Source organism: Nannospalax galili, unplaced genomic scaffold, assembly GCF_000622305.1.
Source record: "Nannospalax galili isolate Female #2095 unplaced genomic scaffold, S.galili_v1.0 scaffold579, whole genome shotgun sequence".
NCBI lineage: Eukaryota > Metazoa > Chordata > Mammalia > Rodentia > Spalacidae > Nannospalax > Nannospalax galili.
In genome coordinates, this window is record NW_008344599.1 from 679,237 (window position 1) to 707,177 (window position 27,941).

Here is a 27,941-nt window from a genome sequence, read left to right on the forward strand (position 1 = left end):
GCCTGTAGTTGCTCATTGTCTTTTGTACCTTTTTTATTGTGTCTTTTTTTTTTTTTTTTTTTTTAGAGCTAAGGACTGAACCCCAGGGCCTTGTGCTTGCTAGGCAAGTGCTCTACCACTGAGCTTTAACTTTGATAAGTCCAATCATTTGAGATCATTTGAGAATTTTTATTTTATTTTCTATATTATTCATTTATTTTGGAGGTGGAGTACTTGCAAGTTCCATAGCATGCATGTGGAGGTCAGAGGACAACTTGTAGGTGTTGGTTCTCTCCTTCTACCATGTAGGTCTTGGGTATAAATCTCAGGTGGTCAGGCTCAGCAGCAAGTACCTTTACCCACTGAGCCATCTCTCCAGTCCTATTTATGAATTTTTTAATTTTATGATTATGTTCTGTCCTAAGAAATAGTTATCTAATCCAGGTTCATAATTAGCTTCTTTTGGAAGCTGTGTTATTTTAACTTACACATTTTGGTCTGTGATCCATTCATTCATTCATTCATTCATTCATTCTTCATTTCTTTTAGGAATGTTAGGGATTGAACCCATGGCTTTTTGTACAGTAAGCACATGTTCTACCATTGAGCTATATCCCTATTTTTAGTTTATATGTATTATACAATTTAGGGACTGAGGTTTTTTGTGTTGTAATATCCAGTTGTTTTAGTGTATGTGATTTTTTATACAGGTCTTCAGCAGGAAAGACTTGACAATTATAAACAAGAGATTCTTGGTTATTTTTCTGCTTGATTTTTAATTTTTTAAAATTTATTTTTAGTGTATGGAGTGTTTTGCCTGCATGTATGTAAGTGCACCTGTATCATGCAGTGCCTGCAGAGGCTAGAAGAAGGCATCAGAGTCCCTGGAACTGGAGTTACATGGATGGTCATTAGCTGCCATGTGGGTGCTGGGAATCAAATTTGGGTCCTCTGCAAGAGTAGCCAGTGCTTTTAACCGCTGAGTCATCTTTCCAACCCCTCTATTTGGTTTTTAATTAATACTTGGTCATATGGTTGGCTGAAAACTTAAAGCCTTATTCTTACTAAAACATTTTAAAAAACTAGATCACTGGAATTGGTTAGTGTAATTGAAAGAACACTGGAGTTATTTTCTTTCCCTGTACTCAGATGGTTTACCCTTTAACCTTCAGTTTGGCAGGAATTACGGTTATTTTTAGAGCATAGGCAGTAAAGCTAATTCCTCTAGCTACCTGAGACAGTGAACCAGTCAGTTCTTGCAGCTCATCATGGTTTGTTCTGTACTGGATTTTACATGTTAATTGATCTGAGTAGAAAAATAGTGGAGTTCTTGGATATGGACTGCATGAAAAAGATAATTTTTGGGTTTGAATCAAAGTAGGATTGTACTTTGGTGAATGGAAGAGATTCTATGGTGGCTATAGTATTTAAGTTATAGGGCCCATGTGTAATGTCTATGCTTGTGTTAGTTTGGACAATGTCTTGAGGCAGTTCAAGCTGCTGAAGCAAAATACTGTAGACTGGAGGTGTAAACAATGGAACTTTATTTTCTCATGATTCTGGAGGATAGAAGTCCAAGAGCAAACCAGCCTGGATGGTTTCTGGTAATGGCCTTCCTGGCTTGTAGACATTTACCTTCCCACTGTTTTCTTACCTGCCAGAGAAAGAGAGAGATAAAGAACTCTGATGTTTCTTAAAGGGGCACCAGTCCTCACAAGTGCCCTGCCTTTATGTCCTCATCTAAACCTGACTGTATCCTAAAGGTCCCATCTCTAAACATTGTCACACTGGAAGTTATGCTTTCAATATATGAATTTCAGGAAGTTACTATTAATTTTTGCATTAGAGTTGAATTAATTTTAAGTTTCTTACTTTTGAGTGAAACTTTGAAGAATAATAGCTTATTTCAAAAGTAGTTGTATTTTATTATGTCATAATTTTTGTGTGTGTATGTGTATACATGTATATATGTGAGTGCAGGTGTGTTCATCCCACAGCATGCATGTGGAGTTCAAGGACAAACTCAGGTATCAGTCCTTGGTTGTGGCAGGGTTTCTGTTGTCTGCAACCTGTGTATGTTAGGTTAGCTGAACTGCAAGTTTCTGGGAGTTCTCTTGTCTCTGCTTCCCATCTCTTCTAGGAACACGAGTTACAGATATGATCTACCACATCGGCTTTTTCTGTGGGGGTTTGATGATTTGAACTTATCCTTATGCTTGCATGGTTTAATCTACTGAGCCATTTCCTCAGCCCATAATTTCTTGGTTTCCATAGAGAAATAGTTCCCACAGTGGGAATTTGTATACTCAAAGGATATATAAGATAATCCACTGGTATATAGAAAAAGAATATTGAAATCTCTGTTGTGCATTCTAGAAAATTTTATTACATTTTACTTATATTTTGTGGGTATGCCACAGTGTACATGTGGAGGTCAGAGAACAACTTGTGGGAGTTAGTTCTCTCTTTCTACCATGTGAGTCCTGAGAATCAAATTCAGATCACCAGACTTGGTGGCAGGTGCATTATTCACTGAGCCATTTCTCCAGCCCTATTTTGTATTAGATAGAGTCTTACTAGGTAATCTTGACTGACCTAATACTTACTGTCTAACCCAGGTTGACCTGTAACTCTTGCCTTAGCCTCCCAAATACTGGGATTACAGGTGTATGATACCATGCCTGGCTAATTATTTTTGTTTGATTTATGCATATGAGTGTTTTGCTTGTATGTATGTGTACCACATGTGTGCTTGGTATCCCCAGAAGCCAGAAGAGGATAAGAGGGTGTCAGATCCCCTGGAACTGATGTTAAAGATGGTTGTGAGCTGCCATATTAGTTCTGGGAACTGAACCCCGGGCCTCTGCAAGAGCAGCAAGTGCTCTTAATGACTGAGCCACCTCTCCAGACCCTTTGCCTGGCTAATCTTAGTATTTAATGCAAATTGATTGTATGTATATAAATGCATATTGGGAGTAAATGCTCAAAGTTGACACTGAGGTTCATCAGATTTTGATCATTGCTCCTTTCTACAGAGGTTTAACATGAAATTCTACTTATCTTTTCATCTCTAGAATAACTACAGGGTGAATATCCCATATCTGAAATATTCAGGACCAGAAGTATTTTACATTTCAGTTTTCCAGATTGTTGTTTGTTATTGCAGTATTGATTATTAAACTCAGAGCCTTATGTATACTGGCCAAGCTTTCTAGTTGAGCTGTACTCCCAGCCCAAATTTGAGAATATTTGCCTAGACTTTACTGGTTGAAAATGGTATGAAAATCTGAAGTGCTCTGAAACTTCAAACTAATTGAATGTCGTGTCAGTGCTCAGGCAATTTCAGAATTTGAGGCATTTTGGATTTTTAGACTAAGGACTGGTTTGTGTGTGTGTGGGTTTTTTTTTTTTTTTTTTTTTTTTTTTTGTGTGTGTGTGTGTGTGTGTGTGTGTGTGTGTGTGTGTGTGAGGATAGCAATGAACTCCTAATCCTCCTACTGTGACCTCCCATGTGCTGGGATTAAAGGCATTTGCCACCATGTCTGACTTTCAAGCTGTTATTTTATAGAGAAAGCAAAGTCCATACATGATTATGTCGCCCATCAAAGGTACAAAGTATACTAACAGCTTGACTCTTCTTAAGATCCTAGACTTCCTAATTCTTAGTCTGGGACTGAGTTTTACTAAACATTGACTCAGAAAAAGCGTGTACTTTAGAAGCTGTCTGCTTAGGTTTGCATCAACATTTACAGGATTTTCTCTTTCTGAATTTAATAATGAGATCTGTCAGCTGTTTTCCTCAAAGAGAAAAATCCCTTTTTGAAAGAACCTTAAGCCATTTTCTCCCCAAAAAGACTATTCTGCAATCTCTAGATGTGAGCTGAACTTCATGGCTTCCTTTTTTCCCCACCTCAGGGTCATGGAGACTACATAAGCAGATATCTTTTTTAGAGCAATTATAACAAGCTGAGACATGCTTGGTCTCCTGTAGAGGTTGATACTTAGTTTTGAGAAAGGTTTTCAGGATTATTTTCTGGGAGTAGATAATAGTGGGGTGTAAAGCATGATGTGGTAGATAGTGATAGTTTAGGGGTAGGAAAACATCGTTCCTTGTATACCGTATGTGACATTATTTTGCTTTTTGACCATACTTTAAAAAAATATTTTATGTGTATATTACTTGCATGTGTATAAGTACACTGGGGTTGTACAGTGCCCACAGAGTTCAGAAGGGGGTGTTGGGTCCCCTAGAACTGGAGTTGCAGTTGTTAGCTACCATGTGGGAGCTGGGAATTGAACCCAGGTCCTCTGCAAGAGCAGTCAGTGCTCTTAATTGCTGAACCATCTCTCTAGCCCCTATGACCATGATGTTTAATCTTCGCAAAATAATGTAATCATTTTCCTTACATCATAGGACTTTCACAATTAATTTAAAACCCTAGGTGCAGGAAGAAGAAATTGAGATATTAAAAAATATAAATAGGGACCTTTGAGAGGGAAGAACAAGTACTGTGTGAGAAGTGCTGTATCAAAATGCATATACTTCAAAGAAGTCTGATGTAATCTCAGCACTTGTGAGGCTAAGGCAGGAGGGTCCCCATGTGTTTGAGGTCAGCCTGACCTATACAGTAAGCTTCAGGCCAGCCTGAGAAACAGAGTGAGACCCTGTATCAAAAATGAACTCAAACAAAAAGTAAGAGGAAGAAAACAGCCTGCTCTACAGATAACTGCTGTTTTTATGTGACTGCATACCTCTGTACATGTCATCTGTTGGCACTGTTTCAGTAGTCCTTTCCCCAGTGTTCTTTTCCTCAGATTTAGTTTAGTCTTGTTGCAATATTTCGACACACTCCCCTCCACCCCCCGCCCCCGTGGCTTACTACAAACAATCTTTGGGCATCTATACAGACTTCTATAATGGAGAGTAGAGGATAAGGATAAAGATGGGGCTTCTTCTAGGGTAATTGTTATGGGAATGAAAGGGCTGTTCAAAGATTGGAGGACAGTGTGCCTGGGTACATGGACTTGGGCATAATCATACTTTGTCTTTTCCCAGTGCCTTTTGTCCAAGGCACTGAAAGAGCTTAACAAAATTTTGATCTGAATAATATTATTCTTTGGTCTTTGGAATTTGCTGGAGGTAGCAGTAAGGCCCTGGAGATGGGTGGAAGGGTTGCAGTGGCATTAAAGAAATACACTAGATAAGCCAGTTTCTAGTTAGGGCTTTGCTGCAGAAATACATCTGGTGAAAGTTAGTGGAATAGGTGAAATGTTTGCCACCATATAAAGTGAGCTGAGGTGGTTTAATGGAAATTCCTTTTTCTCAGACAGTTTTGTACTTGGTGTCTGTTAGTCTTAGAGGAGAAAAAGTAACTTTAAGGTTTGTTCTTTTTTTTGAGACAGGGTCTCACTGTGTTCCTGGCTGTCTGGAACTCTGTGTAGATCAGGGTGGCCTCAAACTCAGAAATCTGCCTCCTGGGTGCTAGGATTAAAGGTCTCCCTGTAGCCCTATCTGGCCTGGAACTTGCTATGTAGACCAGACTGGCCTTGAACTCACAGAGATCCACCTGCCTCTGCCTCACAGATGTTGGGACTAAAGGCGTGCGCCACCGTGCTGGACTTTTAAGGTTCTTTCTCCTTGTCAGGAGCTTGATTTCTGTCTGTTGATTGTGTTTAAAATGATGTTCAGAATCTTGACCTACCTCTTCATGTTGTGAAAACAAATGCTTCACAGTGTTCTTCATAGATGCAGAAGTCTGTAACTTGTAAGATTCTTGTTCTGAGGGCAGTGCTGAAGGTAGCTTTTTGTCTTAAGTTGAGGTCCTTAGCCAGCACCACCTGTCATTTGATATGTACCTGCTGTTGCAGATTTTATTCCAATTCCTTCTCCCATGTGAAAAAAATACTGCCAGCTACTCAATAAATAAGGTAAAGAGATGACAGTTGACACCCCCCAAATATGTCTCTATGGAATTGCATCTAGAAAAAAAAAGATGTTTTTCAGCAACTGAGTAGTGATGTTAAGTGCGTACACATATACACAATCATTTTGTCAGGCGTGGTAGTGCACGCCTTTGATCCCAGCACTTGGGAGGCAGAGGCAGGTGGATCATTGTGAGTTCGAAGCCAGCCTGGTCTACATAGTGAGTTCCAGGACAGCTGGGGCTACAAGGAGACCCTGTCTCAAAAAACAAAACAAAACAAAAAATGGTAAAACCTGAATTGTTAAATCTCCTTGTCTATTTTGTTGTCTTTCCCAGGGCAGGGGGTTTCTAATTATTTTATTTTCTTCTTTTCAAATCCAGGCTGGCTATAAGCAAACTTCATTCAAGATGTCCAGCAAAGGCAGCAGCACAGACAGCAAAACAGATTTAGCTAATGGTAAGGGACCAAAATGAAAGTGAAACTATTTTTGCTATTGACTGAGGTTCTCATTCCCTAAGGTAGAATGGGGACCTGGATTTTAGTGGCTTTCTTGTGTGAATGTGGGAAAATACACATCTTGGAAAAAAAAGCAAACATCTTGGACTATCTAGTACTTTTGCTCCTTCAGATTTTATCTGATTGTTTTCAGAAGGCCAATACAGAAATATATTTCTAAAAGGTTAAGTCGTTTGGATTCTGAAAGCCTGTTTACAGGAGGGTGGCTTATGAAATGCTACTAAAAAGAAAAATGAGGTGGAGAGCATTTGGGGGAAGATGAGATCCTCTGGTTAAATGAAGAGGTGTGTTCCCATGGTAGATAATAGTTTTGAGAAAGTAATAAGAGATGAAGTTACTGGTATAATATATACATAATTTTATTTTTGGTGGTGCTAGGGTTGAATCCAGAGCCTGGGGCAAACTAGGCAAATGCTCTCCCTTTAATCTATATCCCCAGCCCATAGGTATCCTGTTGATTTAAGGCTTGTCCATTAGTACATCAGGAATTGGCAAGCTATGGCCTTCAACTGTAAGTCAGCCTGCCCCTGGTTCAGTTTTACTGGGGGCTAGGGAGATGGCTCAGTGGATAAAGCACTTGCTGCCCAGGCATGAGGACTGGAGTTCAGATTTCTAGAACTTATATAAATGCCATAGCAATACACCTGTAATTCTAGTGCTTAGAAGGCAGAGACGGGATGCCCTTAGCAAGCTGGCTAGCTAGATTAACTGTCTGAACAAGCTGTGTTCAATTGAGAGACCCTACCTCAATGAATAAAGTAGAGAGTGATCAAAAAAGAGTCATGATGTCAGCCTCAAGCCTCTGAACACATGTGTGCATCCACATACATGTGAACATACATATATACTCATGTATACCACACACATGCAGAAAGGTTTTATCAGAACACAGTCATACCCATTTATGTAGTTGCTTTTGGGTAAGGCTGAGTAGTTATGACAGTGGCAAATGGTCTTCCATACTTGAAATTTTTACTATCTGGACCGTTACAGAAAAAAATTGCCAGCCCCTAATATACTAGAACCTCAGAAGTCAGAATTTGTTAATCATAATTTTTAAAAATTTATTACATTGATTTTGTGTGTGTGTGTGTGTGTGTGTGTGTGAGAGAGAGAGAGACAGACAGACAGACAGACAGCACAGGCGCATACGCGTTGTGGTATGCCTGTGAAATCCAGTTCTCTCCTTCCACCTTGTGAGTCTTGGCAATCGAAGTCAGATTCTCAGGCTTGGAAACAAGCATTGCCAGCTGAGCCATCTTGCCCACTTGTTAGTTATAATTTTAGCAATAAATTCCAGGAGTTTTCTTTTCCTTTATACCTACCACTTTGTTAAGTGTTGTCTGGGGGTGTAGTGTTAGACATCAAACCCGGACCCTTACACATACTAAGCAAATGCTTTACCACTGAGCTACACCCTCAGTTCTAGGTGTGGTGTTTTTATCCATCCCTCTTACAGCCCCAAGCCCAAACTCAATTGCTTTAAGAAAACCACATCTATTAAACCTTCTCAGCCTAGGTTAAGTCTCAGCAATTGTGGCTTCTAGGTTCAGATTTCCCCTTTCTGCCTTCTAGCCCAGTTTTCACACTGTGCTTTTAGGTGAGGTGCTTTTGTGTTGCTCAGCCTTCTCTTGTTACTTCAAACAAAACACTTTTATCTGTTTTGTGTCTTGGGTTTTGCCTAAGACTTCATTGAAAAGGGGTCCCATTGCTTCAACAATCTTAACAAATTACTGCTCTAATCCAGATGACTAGACAGTAATATGCTCCAGCTTTGAATCTTTAAAGATGAGAATTGGAGCTGATTAGTTTATGCTGGAGTCATACACTTGGTTTACTTTTTCCTAATAGCTTTTACTTGTTGCAGGATAAAATTTGTATTCATCTGAGGGAAGGAGACCATGAGTAAGCAATATTCCAAAGTTTAAAATCCTTTCTTCCCTTCTTTTCTCTATACCTTGACCTTAGGTTGAACATTTTGCTTGTATTGGCCGTGAACATTGCTCAAGTGCTCATTGGAATGAATTGTTTGTTAAATAAGAGTGCAGCATCTGATTGTAAGCACTGAAAGTCACTTAGTTACATAACTGCCAACATAGCAGACCTTGAATATACTGAACTTCTCAGGCACCACTTAGCGTTAGCCCTGCTTTTTATCAATTTTATGTATGCTTCTTGATGAAACTTTGTTTTCACCTTTCAATACACTAAAAATATATGTTGAAAAATCTTATGGGAACTTTTAAACTAGATTTGGGATTGTAGCTCAGTGGTAGGGCCTTTGCCAAGCAAGTGTAAGGCACTGAATTTGATCTCCAACATCAAGAAAGAAAAAAAAATTATTTTTAACTAAACTAGGCTTGTTTACTCATGCCTGTAATCCTAGAACTTGAGAGGCTGAGGCAGGAGGATCACTATGAGTTTGAGGCCAACTTGGGGCTACATAGTGAAATCCTATCACAAAAAAAAGAAAATTAAACTAATGCAAGTAAGTTAAAATGCATTTACTAGCAAAAAGCGAGAACCTGTGTAAGTGACCATAACTAGCTTAAAATCTCTTTAACTTCCCCTTTTCCTGGGGTTCTAAGAACTTAGGGGAGGGCCAGCACAATGCTCAGTGGGTTAATATGCTTGCTACCTAGTCTGATGACTAGCGTTCTGTCCTTGGAACCACATGGCAGAGGGAGAGAATTGACTCCTGCAAGTTGTCCTTTGATATCCACATGCACTTCCTCCTGTCCCTCCCCTTTTAAAAAATTGATGAAATAATAATAATTTTTTAAAAGCTTAATAGAGAATAGCATTTTAGGCAGCAAGAGATAGTGGTGCTTTCTTGAAATGGGAAATGACCCAACTCCATATTTATAAGCTTGGGTGCTGTACTATTTTTTCTTTAAAAAATTTTTTTTACTTATTTTACTTGTTTTTATTTATGAGTGTCTTGCCTGCATGTATATCAGTGTACCCATGTAGTACAATGCCCATGGAGGCCAGAAGAGGGCACTGGATCCCCTGGAACTGGAGGTACAGACAGTTGTGAGCTGCCATGTGGGTGCTGGGAACTGAAGCTGGCTCTTCTACAAGAGTAGCCAGTGTTCTTAAACACTGAGCCCCATGCTAGTATACTTTTAATCAGTTATTTACCTTCTTCCCCTAATAAGATGACTGTGTCAGTTCTTGCTGGAGTTATTCTTTTTCTTTTGAGAGATTGCAAATAGTGCCTCAGTTAGGGGTAGGCCCTCATGAGCCCCTCCCTCATTTATGCTGGAATGCTGACTGGCTTGATTTTTTGCAGGTCTTCTACAGGTAGCCACAGCTGCTGTGAGTTCATGAGTGCAATGCTCATGTCATTTGTTATTCAGAAGACATTTCTCAGCACCTTTCCCCTTCCTCCCGCTCTTAAATTATTTCCACCCCCTCTCTCCCTTTTGCAATGTTCCTTGAGCGTTGGTGAGGGCTTGATGCAGATGTCCCATTTAGGACTGAGCACTCAACAGTCACTTAATTCTTAGCACTTTGACCAGTAAAGAGTCTCTACATTAACCACTGCCCATTGCAAAAAGAAGTAGCACTACTCTATGGGTATAAACTTAAAGATTTAGAAGGCAGTTTAACATGTCTATTTAGTGAAACAGTAGGAGTAGTTTCCTTCTAGAGATTATGTACCTCTCTAGCCATGAGCTTTTTTTTTTTTTTTTTTTTTTTTTTCTTTTTGAGACGGTCTCCCTGTAGCCCCAGCTGGCCTGGAACTTGCTTGTGAAGATGTAGGGGTGTGTTCTTTCTTGAGATTTTGTCCCCCTTTGCCCTGGACTTTTTTTTTTTTTTTTTTTTTCTTCGTCTTTTTGAGACGGTCTCCCTGTAGCCCCAGCTGGCCTGGAACTTGCTGTGTAGACCAGGCTGGCCTGGAACTCATAAAGATCTGCTTGCCTCTGGGATTAAAGGTGTGTGTCGCCATGCCTGGCTAGCCATGAGCTTTTGACCAGGCTTATAGCGGCAGTCATGAATTTCCTCCTGTGGAACAGACCTCAAATCTAATCAGAAAGCAGTTGGTAATCCCTGGAACAGTCATGCCACTACTACAACAAGCATATCTTGCCTGAGGCTAGTATTATAGATTGCAAGATCCAGTGCTGGATAAGACCACTGATGTTTTTTTCTCCCCTAGCAGCCTATATAACACCTTTTGGTACTATGAAAGCTAGTCAGCAGGGAAGAAACTTCCAGGTCAGTTCCAGCTTAAAGTTTGTGGTTCTACAGCAGGAGGGTTTTACCATCTGGTTCTGGTGGGTAACCAAAAGTAATGACAATAGCCTGTGCTATTTTGGGGTCTTTCTTTGATCAGTAAGTGGTAGGTAGGTACCCCACACCTGTCACTAAGATTTTCATTTGATAACCCATGTCATCTTGGAGGGTATTGTCTATCTATGCAGGGTACTTCCATTTAAAACTTTATTTTTTTTTCCTTTTAATGGTTTGTTTTAATTAGCTCACAAGTAGCAGGTTTCCATAAGGCTTCTTTATACATCCTTAGTCTTGGTTAACACCACCTACCCCCTCCACTTCTTCACACACTCCCATCCCCATCCCTTCTTAAACCTTTATTTAACCCAATATTCTCTCCCCCTTTACTTCATATCACAGGTATTCTATTCCTTCTGCCCCTTGAGACCTCTTCCCCTCCCCCCTCTCATGGTCCCTTTGTAACTTTCTGACTTCTACAGACACTTTAAACACAAAAATTCAAAGCTAGGATCCACATATGAAAGAAAGCATGTGGAGCATGTGATGTTTATCTTTCTGGGCCTAGGTTATCTCACAGACACACTATCATATAGTATGTCAATACTCAGCTACTGCTGCTGCTTTTTTCTAGACAGTATTGATGTATCACCCTGGCTGGCCTGGAACTCACTATGTAGACCAGACTGGCCTTGAACTTTGGGTGTTCAGGAGGCCTGTCTCTGCCTCCTGAGTATGGGGATTATAGGTGTGTGCTGCCATGCCTGATGCCTGTGGAGCTTTGATTTCCTCTCAGAAGTCCTCCCTTCCCACCCCCTTTTTTGAGACATATAGCTCAGGCTGGTCTTGAACTTGCTGAGGATGACCTTGAACCTGGATCCTCCTGCCTCTGCCAACGAAGTGTTTGGATTACAGGCATGCACCACCATACCTAGCTAGAAATTACTCTTTAAAAAGAAAAATTATTCATTATTTTTATTTAATGCATATCTGTATTGCCTGCATGTGTGTAGGTGTACCCATGTCATCAGAAGAGGGCATCGGATTGGATCCCCTGGAACTGGAGTTATGGACAGTTTTTAGCTACTCTGTGGGTGCTGGGAATTGAACCTGGGTCCTCTCCAAGAGCAGTCAGTGCTCTGAATCACTGAGCCATCTCCCCAACCCCAGAAATTACTCTTTATAAGCATTTGGAAAGTAAGCACATTGACTGAAATTTGTTGCTTTGTCTTTTGATCTAATAGTTTCTAATGCTAAGGTGGGAAATTTTTCTGATTGCTATCTTAATCCTTTTGCCTTTGCATCTATCATCTATCCATTAATGTTCAGGAAGTCTGTCTAGCAGTCCAGAAGAGATGTCCGGAGCTGAAGAGGGAAGGGAGACATCCTCTGGCATTGAAGTGGAGGCCTCAGACTTAAGTTTGAGCTTGACTGGGGATGATGGTGGCCCCAATCGCACCAGCACAGAAAGTCGAGGCACGGACACAGAGAGTTCAGGTGAAGAAAAGGACTCTGACAGCATGGAGGACACTGGCCATTATTCTATCAATGATGAAAACCGAGTTCATGACCACTCAGAGGAAGAAGAAGAGGAAGAGGAAGAACAGCCTCGGCACCGTGTACAGCGTAAACGGGCCAGCCGTGACCAGGACTCATCAGATGATGAGCGAGCCCTGGAAGACTGGGTATCGTCAGAGACAACAGCCTTGCCCCGACCTCGCTGGCAAGCCCTTCCTGCCCTTCGGGAGCGGGAGCTGGGTTCAAGTGCCCGCTTTGTGTATGAGGCCTGTGGGGCAAGAGTCTTTGTACAGCGTTTCCGCCTGCAGCATGGGCTTGAGGGCCATACCGGTTGTGTCAATACTCTGCACTTTAACCAGCGTGGCACATGGCTAGCCAGTGGCAGTGATGACCTGAAGGTGGTGGTGTGGGATTGGGTGCGGCGGCAGCCAGTACTGGACTTTGAGAGTGGCCATAAAAGTAATGTCTTCCAGGTGAGGCAAAGAAGCATAATAGCAACTGAAAAAATCAGGCATGAGGTAGACAAATTTGAGCTGGTGCCTAGAGCAGAAGTTAATAGTGAGTTGTGGATGGACTTAGATATCTGCTTGACCCTACTTTGACTCCTAGTGACACACTAAGAGACCCATGGCAACCTTTGTTTCCTTGTACATAAGAACTGTTGGAAGTCTCATTATAGGTAGGGTGCTTGCAACTCACCAGAGAGATATTACACGTGTATTGGTACAAGATAGTGCAATAGGAGTGCATAAACTCCTGAGCTAAATTACCTACTTTTCAAATCCTGGCCCTATGTGAGCTTGGACAATTATTTAACCTGTATTTCTAATTTGTATATCTATAAAATAGGACTTGTAACACATTAAATAACATTGGATGGACTAGAAATGTAGCTCAGTGGTAGAGCACATGCTAGGTCCCTGAGTTCTGTGCCTAGCACTACAAAGAAAAAGGAGAGTAGGCACTTAGATCCATGACTGGTATTTAATTACATTTGGTAAAAAACTACCTACTAGTTTATCTTCTGTGGAGATTTTATTCCTCATTCCATCCTCCATACTGGTACTAGCTATTCATCCATAAGCATGTTTCTTTTAACATTGCTTCCTAGTTCTTTTCCCTTTGTGGAAATTTATGTTTGTTTTCTAAATGAAGATTTTCTTTATTTATTCCTTTTCTCCCCTATAAGGTACAATAGTAGTTTACTGTAATCTTTAATCATGTAGCAGTTCAACCTTCCAGAACCATCAGAATGTACCTTTATATCAACAAGTATTTTCCTCCTTTAACTACTAGAGGGTGATAAGGGGACATCAACACATTTTTCTCCTCTTAAATTCACCTCTTCAACTTCTTTTGTGTATCCCTTTTTTATTCTTAATGCACCAGGCCAAGTTCCTTCCTAATAGTGGTGATTCCACCCTGGCTATGTGTGCCCGGGATGGGCAAGTTCGGGTAGCAGAACTGTCTGCCACCCAGTGCTGCAAGAATACAAAGCGTGTGGCCCAGCACAAGGGAGCATCTCACAAGGTAAGAAACCCTTGGCTCCAAAGTTTGTGAATTCGCATATGCTACAGATCTCATCCAGTGTATCCTTTATCTCTACATTTGTTTCTCTTTGTTGCGTTCATCTGCCTTCATTCAGTCCTGAGATTTATAGTTAAGGGAGTAAAAACAGCTACCCTAAAGTTTTTGAAAGACAAGTATTTAAGAGACTACCCCTGGTTATTTTTCTTTTCCTTTTTTTTTTTTTTTTTTGAGACAGGGTCTTCCCTGTCTGGCACAGCTACTCTGAAACTCACTATGTAGACCAGGCTGGCCTCAAACTCACAGAGACCCCTAGTTCTTATATTTAAGCAATCAGTTGATTATCCCTAGTCCCTGGCTGGGCATGATGGCTCATACTTGGAATCTTAGCACTTGGAAGGGGGAGGCAGAAGGACTGCTATGAGTTCAAGACTAGCCTAGAATAAAGAGTGAGATTCTGTCTTGAAAATCCCAAAATAAAAATAAACCTAGCCCCTAAACCGAGTCATGGTTATTTCGGAGATCCTTGAGTCTATATCCCTTTTAAACCTCAGATGTTTGCTCTGATTGTTTGTAGAACATTTTAACAATTTTAACAAAGTCACTGGTGGTTTTTATAAGAAAGTTTCTAGCTTTCTTGCTCACAACTATCAGGTCACAAAGAGCACTGTTATTAGAAACTGTTTAGAGCTGTGAATGTAGAATGAATAGTGGTGGTGGCAGCCAGGGAAGAACTAAGAGCTTCCCAGCCTCAGGGTAACATATTTCTCCAAGCCATGAAAAGGCTTACAAAACCTAAGGAAATATATAGGAGTACAAAAGGCTCAAGAAATAGGAAAAATATCCACTTCTTTGACTTTTTTGTTTCTTTGTATGTTTTTGAGACATGGTCTCCCTCTAGCCCCAGCTGGCCTTGGACTCACAAAGATCCACCTGCCTCTGCCTCCCACAAGCTGGGATTAAAGTTGTGTGCCACCACGCCTAGCATTTAATATATATTTTTTAAATATTTATTATTTTTATTTTTATGTGTGTGTATTGCCTGCATGTAGCTAAGTGCACCCATGTTGTACAGTGCCTGAGGAGGACAGAAGAGGCCACTGGATACTCTGGAACTGGAATTACAGACAGTTGTTAACTGCCATGTGGGTGCTGGGATTTGAATCTAGGTCTTCTGCAAGAACAACCAGTGTTTTCAACTGCTGAGCCATCTCTTCAGCCCCTTGATTTTTTTTTTTAAGACTGTCCAACATAACTAATTTTTAGAGTTAAGATACAGAGATAGAAACGTGGAAAAAGCCCTGTCTTATTTATTTATTTATTTATTTATTTATTTATTTATTTATTTATTTATTTATTTATTTATTTATTTATATCTTATGTGTATGAGTGTTTTGCCTGCATGTATGTAAGGGCACTTGTGTGCAGTGCCCATGGAGATCAGAAGAGGGTGTCTAATCCCCTGGAACTGAAATCTTTAGCTCCATGTGGGTGATGGGAACTGAATCTGGGTTCTTTGCAAGAGCATCCACTGCTGAACCATCTCTATAGCTTGTGAATAAATTCTTTTTAAAAAATTTATTTTATGTGTATGAGTGTATTGTCTGCATTTATGTAAGTGCACTCGTGTTGTGCAAAACCTTCAGAGGCCAGAGGAGGGCTTTGGGTCCCCTGAAACTGGAGTTTCAGATAGTTAGCTGTTATGTGGGTCCTCTGGAAGAACAGCAAGTGCTCTTAACCGATGAGCCATCTCCCCAGCCCTGAGAATGAAGTCTTTTTTTTTTTTTTTTTTTTTTTTTTTATGGGTATGCATGTATTGCCTGCATATAGGTAAGGTAGGTAAGTGCAGCTATGTTGTGCAATGCCCGAGGAGGTCAGAAGAGACTGTCGGATCCCCTGGGACTGGAGTTATGGACAGTTGTTAGCTGCCATGTGGGTGCTGGCATTTGAACCTGGGTCTTCTGCAAGAGCAGCCAGTGTTCTTAACCTCTGAACCATGTCTCCAGAACAAGAATGAATTCTTAATGGTTGATGTTTTCCTTTATTATCTCTGTTCTACTCCTTTCGGGACTTGGTTAAAATAGCAAATCACTTATCTTTTTGACTCGTTTAGAATAAGTGGGCTTTTTTAATTCTCAAAGTGAGAGTGGAGGGCGGGAGGCTGGCTCAACAGTTAAGAGTATGTACTGCTGCTCTTACAGAGGACCTAAATTCAACTACTAGCATCCATGTCTCGTAGCTCACAACTGCCTGTAACTCCAACTCTAGGAGAGCTGAAATTTCTGGCCTCCATGGGTACCTGTACATGTGTACATATGCACACCCACACCCAGACATACATGCATACACATATTTATAAACCTTTTTTTTTTGGTCTTTTTGAGACAGGGTCTCCCTGTAGCCCCAGCTGTCCTGGAACTCACTGTGTATACCAGGCTGGGCTTGAACTCACAGAGATCTGCCTGCCTCTGCCTTCTGAGTGCTGGGATTAAAGGCATGCCCCATCACGCCCAGCTACAAATCTTTTTTAAAAATGAAGGGGCTGGAGAGATGGCTCAGTGGTTAAGAGCGCTGGCTGCTCTTGCAGAAGACCCAGGTTCAAATCCCAGCACCCACGTGGCAGCTAACAACTGTCTGTAACTCCAGTTCCAGGGGATCTGACTGCCTCTTCTGTCCTCCACAGGTACTGCATGACACAGGTGCACTTACCTACATGCAGGCAATACACACATACACATAAAATAAAAATAATAAATAAAAATTTTTTTTTTTCAAAAAAGTGAGTGAGGGAAGTTAGAGAGATGGCTCAGCAGTTAAGGGCACTGGCTGCTCTTACAGAGGACCTGGGTTTGGTTACCAGTACCCACATGGCAGCTAACAACTGTTTGTAACTCCAGTTCTAGGGAAGCCAGCACCCTCTTCTGACCGCCATAGGCATTGCATAACACAGGTGTATTTACATTCATGCAGGTAATGTACTCATACACATAAAAATGATGAAATATTTTTTAAAAAAAGAAAATGAAGCTTAAATTATTTACCTTCCTGGAATTTTACAACCAAAAAAGGTGGACATTTCTCTTGCTAAGACATTTTAGATGCTTCCTTTTCTAAAGGTAAGAAAATTAACTAGGTTACCTCTCATTCTCATTTTTAGAAACTTCATTTCCCTTTTTCTCCTTCAGTTGGCCCTGGAACCAGACTCCCCCTGTACGTTCCTATCTGCAGGTGAAGATGCTGTTGTCTTCACCATTGACTTGAGACAAGATCGACCAGCTTCGTAAGTTTAACCATAATATCTTTTTTTAGAAGATTGATTTTTACAATTGATCTTAGTCAAAAGGCTGAGAAGTGATGACTTATTTTTAATTATGTATATATTTATGTCTGGAAATATGTACATATGAGTACAGATGCCTGTGGAGGCCAGAGGCAGAGGATCCCCCAGGAGCTGGATTTACAAGTGGTTGTGAGCTCCCTAACATAGGTCCTCTGCAAGAGCAGTACCTGTTCTTAACCACTGAGCCATCTCTCCATTTCCTAGCCATAATATTTTTTATAGAACTTTATGTATTGTCCTTGAAAATATTCCATCTCTCATGATAATATTGAGCTCTTAGGTTCCTCAAAATATAGTACCTTTAAACCTATATATGATAAGAGCTTTAAGTTTTAAGGTCCTTATGTCTGTTTTTTAGCAGCGAAATGGTTAGTCTCCCTTCATTTCTCAAAGAAGGCTCACTTGTTATAGGGGACTTTATAACTTGCTGATCTTCTGTTCTCCATTTACTTGGGTACTGTCTAACTTGCCACAAGAAGCACATTATTCTGCAAGCTAGCCTAGAGATTTGGCACTCAAAATTTTCAATTCAATTACATATAGAAAAATAAAAGACAAACCTTGAACAAAAATATTGATGTTATAGTAGAGGTCTTTTTTTTTTTTTTTGAGACAGCGTCTCCTTGTAGTCCCAGCTGTCCTGGAACTCACTATGTAGACCAGGCTGGCCTTGAACTCGCCTGCCTCTGCCTCCTAAGTGCTGGAATCAAAGGCATGCTCCACCACGCACAGCTAGTAGAAGAGGTCTTTTATACAATAGATCATTTGTGCATGATTGGATACTCATGAAAGGTCTATCCTTTAACTGTGTGGTGCCATATATAAACAAATCATCTTTTTTGTGTGATTTTTTTTTTTTTTATGATTGTGCATAACAGATATATATGTTTGCACCTGCTACAGTGTATGTGTGGAGGTCAGAGGGCAGCTTTGTGGGGTTGGTTTTCCTTCCACCTTTATGTGGGTTCTGAGGATCAAACTTAGATCAAAAGGCTTGCACAGAAAACGTCTTTACTTACTGAGCCATCTCACCAGTTCAAGAGCAAAGCATCTTTTTGGGATCCAGGCAGATCTAGGTCAAGTCTCAACCTAGGCATCACTAGTTATATAACCTTATACAATCTTGTAAACCTCAGTTTCTTTGGTCATAATGTCTCCCTCCTTTTCTAGGAGTTTCTGTAACGCTTATTTTTAGGTTTTGTTGCTCTTGTAATAAGGACATCTTAAACTCAAATAATAAGGCACACAGACGAGTGTAAATACGCCCTTATATGTTCCCTCCCATTTTTTGAGCTGTTGATAACTATTGTTGGTAATTTTGAATACCTTCACAGTCTCTTTTGCATATATTTATGTATGTGTGTATGTATATATGTGTGTGTGTGTGTAGGTATGCGTATATATACACTATCCTGCTTAAATGGCATAATTGTGTGTATGTATACATGTGCATATATATATATCTACAATTTGCTTTTTTCATGTTGTAACATGTTTTGGAGATTTAAAAGCCTCTCTAGGGGGCTCAGAGATTAAAAGCACCAGCTGCTCTTGCAGAGGACCTGGGTTCAGTTTCCAGCACCCACACGTTGGCTTATAACAACTATCTGTAACTCCACTTCCAAGGGATCCAATGCCCTCTTCTGACCTCCTTGGGAATTGCATGACATGGGTACACCTACTTACATGCAGGGAAAACATATACATAAAAATAAATTTACAAATTTTTTTTAAGTCTACCTCATTTTTTTTAAGTTTTTTCCATATTTTATTATTTTTATTTTATGTGTATGCATATATTGTCAGATCCCCTGGGACTGGAGTTACGGACAGTTGTTAGCTGCCATGTGGGTGCTAGGATTCAAACCTGGATCTTCAGCAAGAACAACCAGTGTTCTTAACCGCTGAGCCATCTCTCCAACCCCAGCCTACCTCATTTTTAACCATGGCCATATGTGTTACATATTATTGGTGTAACTCTGTTTAATCACTGCCTTGTGAATGGATGTTTAAATTATTTATTGTCTTGGGAATCCTAAAAATTATTGTAACAAATTGTAGAGGTTAGTACTGATATTGAGGAACAGGTATCAATAATTTAAACAGGACACACAAAAAAATTTATTTTGGAAATATTATTAGAAAGCTGATTATAATTTGACTTATATTTAAAGAGGTAAGTGTTGGATTGGAGGGTTGGTTCAGTAGTTAAGAGCATTTATTGCTCTCGAAGAGGACTGAGTTTGGTTTCCAGCACCCATGCCCAGCAGCTCACAACTGCCTATAACAACTCCTCCAGGGGATCAGATGCTTCTGGCCTCCTCAGGTACCTGCACTCATGTGTACCTACCTACAAGTATACATACACAGAATTTTTTAAAAATATATTTTTTATTTATTATTTTTCTTTTATGTGTATGAGTGTATTGCCTGCGTGTATGTGAGTGCACCTGTGTCCTGCAATGCCGCGGAGGTCAGAAGAGGGCTTCGGAGTCCCCTAGAACTGGAGTTAAGGACGGTTTGTAACCACCATGCGGGTGCTGGAAATCGAACCTGGGTCCTCTGCAAGAGCAATTAGTGCTCTTAACCTCTGAGCTATTTTAAATAATAGAATTTTAATAATAGAATAATAATAGAATAATTTTAAATAATAAATCTTCACAAAAAAGGAATGTGTAGAATTTGTAGGGTGGAAGACGTTCAACAACTGCTTAAATGATGAAACTTTTAGGCTTGGTGAAAGGATATAATGGTTATTTATAAGATCATCAAGAGAAAGAAAGTTAGACAATGAGTTTATGGTAGAAAGGGAACAGGTCTGAGTCTCTGGGGCTCTGCCTTATAGTACAGATGATCTCTGATTTATGATGGTGTATGACTTAATGATTTTTCAACTTTACAATGCTGTGAAAATGTTATATTACATATTCAGTAGAAACTATTTCAGACTTTGTTGGTCTTATCCTGGGTTAGCAGTATGTGGTACAGAATTGGCAATGCTGAGCAGCAGCAGCAGCAAGCTAGCCCTCCCAGTCACTGACTGTGTAAGAGAGTAAACAACTGATACTGTACTGTATAGCTACGCTATGTGTTCAGTTGGTTAGTCTAGTCAATACATTGTCAATTTACAGTTGTTTTATTGGGTTGTAACTCAGAATCTGTAGTCACTCTTTTGTTACCTAGCATTAAGAAAATCATTTAAAGTCTGGGCATGGTGGTGTACACCTTTAATCTCAGCACTCAGGAGGCAGATGGATCTTTGTAAGGTCGAGGCCAGCCCGGTCTACATAGTGAGTTCCAGGACAGCTGGGGCTACTATGTAGACCGGGCTGGCCTTGAACTCACAGAGATCCGCCTGCTTCTGCCTCTTGAGTGCTGGGATTAAAGGCATGCACCACTACACCCGGCCAAAAAATTTTTTTAAAAAACAATTATTCTGTATATATATAAGTGCCCATGTGTTGTGCAGACCACGGAGGCCAGAAAAGAGTATCATATCCCCTGGAACTGGAGTCAGCAGTGGGTGTTAGCCTCCTTATGGGTGCTGGGAATCAAACCCAGGCCCTCTGAAAGAGCAGTAAGTTTTCTTAACCACTGAGCTATCTCTCTCCAGCCCCTGTTTTAGAGAGTTTTGAAGAAGAATTCAGTCTAATTCAGATGGAAAAACTATTCTTAGGCCATCATGAATCTGATTCAGTAGGACAAATGACTTTGGCAAATTATTGTGTTTGAAATGAAATCAAGTAAAGTCTGACTGAGAATTGACCAGGGATCTGGACACAAGGATGGGCAGAATAGAAACTAAAGGGGAAACAGTAGAGAAACTTGAGTGAAAGAAGCCCAAATTCTAGAGAGTTTTCAAAAAAATTTGCATTAGGAGTTCAGAAAGTAGTTCTAGGGGCTGGAAAGATGGCTCCATGATTAAGATTACTAGCTGCTGTTGCAGAGGACCTGGGTTCAGTTCACAGCACCCACTTGGTGGCTGACAATCATCTGTAACTCCAGTTCCAAGGGTTCTGACACTCTTAGGGCCTCTGCAGGCATTATACAACGTGGGTATTTACATATATGCAGGCAAAACACATGAAAAAAAAAGTAGTTTTACAGACTGGAAGTAAGGTAAAAGACTTTTTGTTTTGTTTTGTTTTGATATTATTATTATTATTATTATTATTATTATTATTATTATTATTAGAGACAGTCTTAGTGTGTTACTCTGGCTAGCTTAGAACTTGCAGTGTAGACCAGGCTGGTCTTGAACTCAAAGAGATCTGCATACTTCTGCCTCCCAACTGCTAAGAGTAAAGGTGTACACCATGACAATCCCAGCATTGGCCCCTAACTCTTGATCCTCCCCGCTCAGCCTGGGATTATAGAAATGCATCACCAGACCTGGTTATGAGGCATTTTTTGTGTGTGAAGTTGGTATAGGGGGAGTTTTTCGTGTGTGTGTGTGTGTGTGGCATGCGTGGGATAACTACATTTCCTGGAACTTGTAAAGTTGGCTTACATCTTAGGAAGAGTTTGATGTGTAATTGTTGGTAGTACATTAGTCAGTGGAAGCAAATTTATAGTATTTATCAAAGGGATCTTTTCCTTTACTTTTTTTTTTTTTTTTTTTGTGGTCTTTTGAGACAGGGTTTCCCTGTAGCCCCAGCTGGCCTGAACTCTTCATGTAGACCAGGCTGGCCTTGAGCTCACAGAAATCTGCCTGCCTCTGCTGAGATTAAAGGCATATGCCACCATGCCAGCCAAAGGGATCTTTTGGCCTACCTTATTAGTGATGTTTTAAACCCCATTTCAAGGGACATACCTACTTGCTAATTTTAAGGCAAAATTTAGCGAATTTTTTTCCCATATGATTTCACATTCACCTAATGTGAAAATGCCCCCATGATTGATCATTTTTTTATAGAACCCCTGCATGTTCCCCAGAGAACTTAAAGCACTCAATCAACTTTGAAAGAGAGAATGGTTTGTTTTAGGGGAATAAATTGAGGCATGGAAAAATTGAGCTCTTCTCATAATTAAATAACAGTAGAGCTAGTACTTTATAATTTATCTTTTAGTTTCTTCATTGTGTTTTCACAATGTCTGAAAGTTGAAACTGCTGAGGAAATGAACTGGTCCTGTGGAAAGGGTGGTATTAACCAACTCCTGGTCCTTTTCCCTGTCTGAAACTCAGACTGAAACTGAAATGCCTCTTCCTAGTTAGCTGAATTCTTCCTTGAGTTTTCTATCTTGTGATTGTTAATATGGACACCATTACTGGCACTGTTCAAAGTAAGAAATTTAATGCTAACCAAAAAAGTATGTACACAAATTACAGGGAACACAGATTCTGGTAACAAATCATATGTGCTAACTTTTGTTCAATGTGGGTGTGTGTGTGTGTGTGTGTGTGTGTGTGTGTGTGTGTGAATTTTTTTCCTAATGACATTGACTTTCAATGATCTCATTACTGTTGTTTTTGAAATATGGTCTCATGTAGCCCAGTCTAATCTAGAATTTGATGTTTATCCAGTGATGACCTTGAACTGATGCTCCTACATCTGCCTCCCAAGTGCTAGGATTACAGATGTGTACCACCATGCCTGGCATCTGTACTTTTTAAGCTGCATAGATTTCTCCTAATGACATTGACTTTCAATGATCTCATTACTGTTGTTTTTGAAATATGGTCTCATGTAGCCCAGTCTAATCTAGAATTTGATGTTTATCCAGTGATGACCTTGAACTGATGCTCCTACATCTGCCTCCCAAGTGCTAGGATTACAGATGTGTACCACCATGCCTGGCATCTGTACTTTTTAAGCTGCATAGATTTCAAAATCTCTTTGCCCAGAGCAGTTCTGGGCTGGAGTGGCTTTGTACAGAGAGGCTGCTAAAATTCTTTCTTTACAGAGAAATTTGTTGTCATGGCTATCTGTGTTTCAATAGCATCCAAAATGAATAAAACATTGAAGTAAAACAAAAGCTAAAGTCAGTCCCCTACCTATAGTTTCTTACTATCTTTCCCATAAATTTATTAATCTTCATGATGTCATTTGACAGATTGAACACTTAGATCTAAGAAGAGTTCCATAGAACTACTCTTTTTCCAAAAACGATTTATTCTTTTTTATATGTATGAGTGTTTTGCCTACATGTATATGTGCACCACGTGCCTTCAGAGGCCAGAAGAGGGTATCAGATACCCTGGAGCTGAACCCAGGTTCTGCAAGAATGCTCTAAGCTGCTGAGCCATCTCTCTAACCTCATAGAACTTTTCTTAAGGTGAGATAAGCTATAACTACTTAGAGTCTTTTAACCGAAGTTTTGAAATTTCCTGAGATTCCCTCAGAGCTGAGAATCATCAGAAGGATCACCCTACTGTGATACAACCAGAGTAATTTAGAAGTGCTTTTTCAGTTTTAGCTTCATAAATCCCTTCTCTCCAAATCTGCTTCAGATAAAGGGAGAAGGTACTATTTTCTTTAGGATTACTTCTGTGCTAGAAAACTGTGGCTTATTTTCCAGTGTGTGTATCTTTGTTTTAATAAATTGTAATATTTTTTGAGACTGGGTCTCACTATATAGCCCCCATCACACCCCGTTTTTTAATGTGCATTTAAATTTTTTATAAAAAGAGGAAGTATATTTAATCAGTGCACATTGGGAAGAGGAACAGATAAACAAGACCCATGACCCCAAGTTTGTCTTAGTGTGCTTTTATATATTTACTTATTTAGGTCTTTTTGAAGCAGGGTCTCAATCTGTAGCCCAGGCTGGCTTTGAATTCATGGCAGTTCAGCGTCCCATGTGCTGTGATTATAAACATGTACTACCATGTTCAGCTTAGTATGCATGTTTAAAGCTAGGTTTTTATGTGGTGGTGTTTACATGTATATGTATGGGTGGCTGTGTATATGGAGGACAAAAGTTCATATCAGTGTCTTCCTCTATTTCTATTAACCATTAAACAATTTTTTTTTTTATTGGTCTTTTTGAGACAGGGTCTCCCTGTAGCCCCAGCCGCCCTGGAACTCACTATGTAGACCAGGCTGGCCTCGAACTCAAAAAGATCCGCCTGCCTCTGCCTCCCAAGTGCTAGGATTACAGGCGTGCGCCATCACACCCAGCTCTTTTTTTTTCTTAATTTTTAAAAAAACTTTATTGAGAATTTCATACATGCGTATAAGGTGTTTTGATCAAATCCATGCCCACTCCCTCCCCTCCAACATTCCCCCCTCTGAAGAGGTAACCCTAAAATCTTTTAAGGATTAGATACAAGCTCCCAAATACTTTCGACATTTTTGGCCTTGGAACAGAGTATGTTGCTAACAGGCCCAAGGACATTTTGACTTTTAGCCAAGAAACTGGCTACATTTCTTTCCTTGGGGTCTTTTTACCCTAACTGCCTAGCCAGTTCCTGCCTCCTGTTCTTATCACACCATCCTCTGAAGGGGTTACCCAAATTGCCAATAGGGAATAGGGATGCCGACCACTCTGGCTTCTTCCATGTTGAACCAGGGATGCAAGGTGAGGCAATTGGAGTACTCCTTCAGTGGGACTATCTAAAAGACTCCCAAATTGCATAACTTTTGTCTCTAAGGGGAGAAGAAAGTCCTTGAATCATGAATGGGAGATGTGAAGGAGAAGTAAAGGCAGGAGTAATTAGCATTACAAGTTCTAGACCAGGAACTAGAAAAAAGTCAGGACAGGGCAATTTCAAATGTTCATATGAGAGTCCATTTGAGTTTCTTGACAAGGGCTTCCAAAAGCATCCATCTGTTGGATTCTTCCTCATTTTTCTTTTGTCTTCCAAGGCTGGACTAGTTGGCTGGGAAGAGTGGCTGGATACTCAGGTGAGGGTCCAGTGACCCTGCTTGGCACTCCTTTAATGAATGAGCACAACAGCCCTTAAAGGCTAAGGCTAACAATCAAAACGTAAACAGGATTTTTCTTACATATATGTATTGTATGTAGGGGCGCATATGTGTCATGGCACATGTGTGGACATCAGGGGACAACTTGTAGGAATTGGTTCTCTCCTTGTACCATTTGAATTTTAGGGATCAAACTCAGGTCTTCAGCCTTGGTGACAAGTATACTTTTACCCATTAAACCACCTCACTGGCTCTCTTTTTGTGTGTGTTGCGGGGGAGACAGCGTTTTTCTATAGTCCCAGCCGGCATGTAGTCCAGGCTGGCCTCAATCCCAGAGATCTACCTGCCTCTGTCTCCTGAGTGCTGAGACTGAAGATTTGCACCACCATGCCTAGTCTCTCTTGACTCTTTTTATTTTAATTAACTATTTATTTATGTGTGTCTGTATGTCTCATACATATGGAGGTCAGAGGACAACTTGACTTGCAGGAGTTAGTTTTTGAGGCAGTCTTACTGAACCTGGAATTAATCAATTTAGCAAGAGTAGCTGGCTGTCAGGCTTCAGGGGTCCTCCTATCTGCCTTCGCAGAACTGGGATTACAAGTAGACATTTTCACATTCAGCTTTTTACATGGATGCTGGAGATCTAACTCAAGTTCTCATTCTAGCGTGACAAGCACTTTACTGACTGAGCATTCTCTAGCCCTAAAGGTAGGCTTTAACTGACATATTTTTAGAAAGTGGGAGATAAGACTCTGATCTTTTTAGCCCACTTTTCCTATGATTCTTCTTCCTATTGTCCTCTTAATTCTAGCTTTTTGATATCATATTAGACTAACTACATTGAGGCACAGTACATTTGTTCATATGCTTTTTGCTTATGCTTTTTATTAGCATATTGCACAAAATAATGGATTCATTGTGACATGTTCATGGGCATATAACATGCTTTGATTATAATCACCCCAAGTTTCTTTTTTTAGCCCTTCCCCCCAACCTCATTCCTTTTCCTAGTAGTATTTTTCATATTTCTTCTTGACAAGGTCTCTTGTAACCCAGGCTGGCTACTAACTCCCTGAATAATGGAGAATAATCTTCAACTCTTGATCTTCTTGCCTCCCTCTTCTGAGTGCTGGGGTTTACAGGCATGCACCATGCCCACCCATTTCATCTGGTGCTGGCTGAGAACTCAGGATTTGCTGCCTCCACATTCTGAGTGCTGAGATTACAGGCGGGTGCCACCATGCCCAGTCTTCTCTGCTTTCACATTGTATCCCTCTCTCCCAGTCCAACTGTGAGGGGAAACATGCAGTATATGTCTTCTGAATCTAGTTCACTTTGCTTAGCATGCTTAAGCAACACTAGAAAATAACTTTATTACTTTTTCCCCTAATCTTCAAAATAGCATATAGTACATTTTTTATGTTATTGTTCTAAACAAAACAAACAAGGAAATAAACAAAAAAGCTGCTTTTTTCTTTCCAGATGAGAATCTTGGTTTTGTATTAGTTATTTCTGCACTTACTGTCCTGATTTTTCACTTGCCATGACCATCTGGGTCTTTTAGGTGGTGGTGTTTGTTTTTTGGTTTTTTGGTGGTTGTTTTTGAGACATTACTGGAACTCACTACATAGCCCATGCTGGCCGTGAATTCAAGGCAATCTTCCTGCTCCGTTCTCCTGAGTGCTCGGATTACAGACCTGAACTATCATGTCCAGCTCCATCTGGATCTTCTGGAGACTATAACTGTTACTTTTCTACTCTTAAAGGAAACTGGTGGTGACAAAAGAGAAGGAGAAGAAAGTGGGACTGTATACAATCTATGTGAATCCCGCCAGTACCCACCAGTTTGCAGTGGGTGGACGAGATCAATTTGTAAGGTGAGTTTGTTGCTCTTAAATATCATTGAGAGTTTGAGCCTGGTGATGCCTTGTATATTGCCAGATACTCCCTAATGCTAAGGTAATGAATTGCCTAGAAATCCAATAACTGCCATCTTGAATTTTTTATTCTTTTCCAGAATACTTAAGTACCTTCTGAGACATTCTGTTTTCCTAATATGACAGTGTCTGAGGAATGGCTTTGTATTTTAAAGAAGCCTGATGAATTAAGTTCTCCATATAGCAGCTAAGACAGAAAATCACACGTGTTTTCCACATTTTTCTTATATAGATTAATATTGAATTAGCACACTTTTTTAAAAAAGAAGTTTAATTTAGTATTATTTGTGTATATGTGTGTGATGTTTTTGTGTGGGCATGTGTACCATAGTACATGTTAGTGTGTCTGTGGAGGTGAGAGGAGAACTTTGTAGAGTTGATTCTCTTTCCACCTTTACATAAGATCTGGAAATTAAACTTAGATTGTCAGACTTTCATCTTCGTGCAGCAAGTACCTTTACCCACTCAGCCATCTTGACAGCCTATACTAGCAAACTGGTTTTGGATTCAGAAATAATTTGACTTGGATACACTCTGTACACTGAGGATTTTGGCTTCTATTGTCCTCAACAACGTTTCTTGATCTGCAGTAATATTTTTGTTACTTCAAGCATCTATTTTTAACACTTGGCTATTGAGATACATACGAAAAACATCATGGATTCAATCCTTATATGTACCAATATTTTTTTTTTCTCCTTCTGACCTTCCTAAACTGAATCCATGCCTAGCCTGCTGGGATTTTAACTGTATTTCTTTGGGATTGTCAGTTTGAAAAATGTCAATTTGAAAAAGAGAGGCACAGCATAGTTAGAAAAATGACTTTTTTGCTGTCCTGCTGATAGTTGAAAAAATGTCATCTTCATTTGGAATGGGAGCACATTTTTGTAACTGCTTTTAAACTAAGTATATGGATTAGAATCATAGTATAAAATTTCAGAAAATACATGAGCAATGACCTTGTTCAAGAATTCTGGACAACTGCCAGGTGTGGTGGTGCACACCTGTAGTCCTAGCCCTTGGGAGGCAGAGGCAGGAGAATCTTTGTAAGTTCAAGGCCAGCCTGGTCTACATAGTGAGTTCCAGGCC

General features: G+C 40.1%; 1 protein-coding gene across 5 annotated transcripts in view; it reads left to right on the forward strand.

Annotated features, from left to right (window-relative positions):
• Dcaf8 (DDB1 and CUL4 associated factor 8) overlaps positions 1-27,941 on the forward strand; it is a 58,996-nt gene that overhangs the window by 16,463 nt on the left and 14,592 nt on the right. For 4 of the 5 annotated variants that reach the window (XM_008840810.3, XM_029567222.1, XM_008840811.3 and 1 more), the window contains 5 exons: positions 6,285-6,360; positions 11,989-12,650; positions 13,567-13,707; positions 16,890-16,984; positions 26,682-26,792. In XM_008840810.3, coding sequence (XP_008839032.1) covers positions 6,312-6,360; positions 11,989-12,650; positions 13,567-13,707; positions 16,890-16,984; positions 26,682-26,792 — 1,058 coding nt within the window. In that variant the 5' untranslated portion in view covers positions 6,285-6,311. Of the gene's footprint in view, positions 1-6,284; positions 6,361-8,388; positions 8,478-11,988; positions 12,651-13,566; positions 13,708-16,889; positions 16,985-26,681; positions 26,793-27,941 lie in introns of those variants that run through there. The other variant, XM_029567223.1, reaches the window with a different exon arrangement.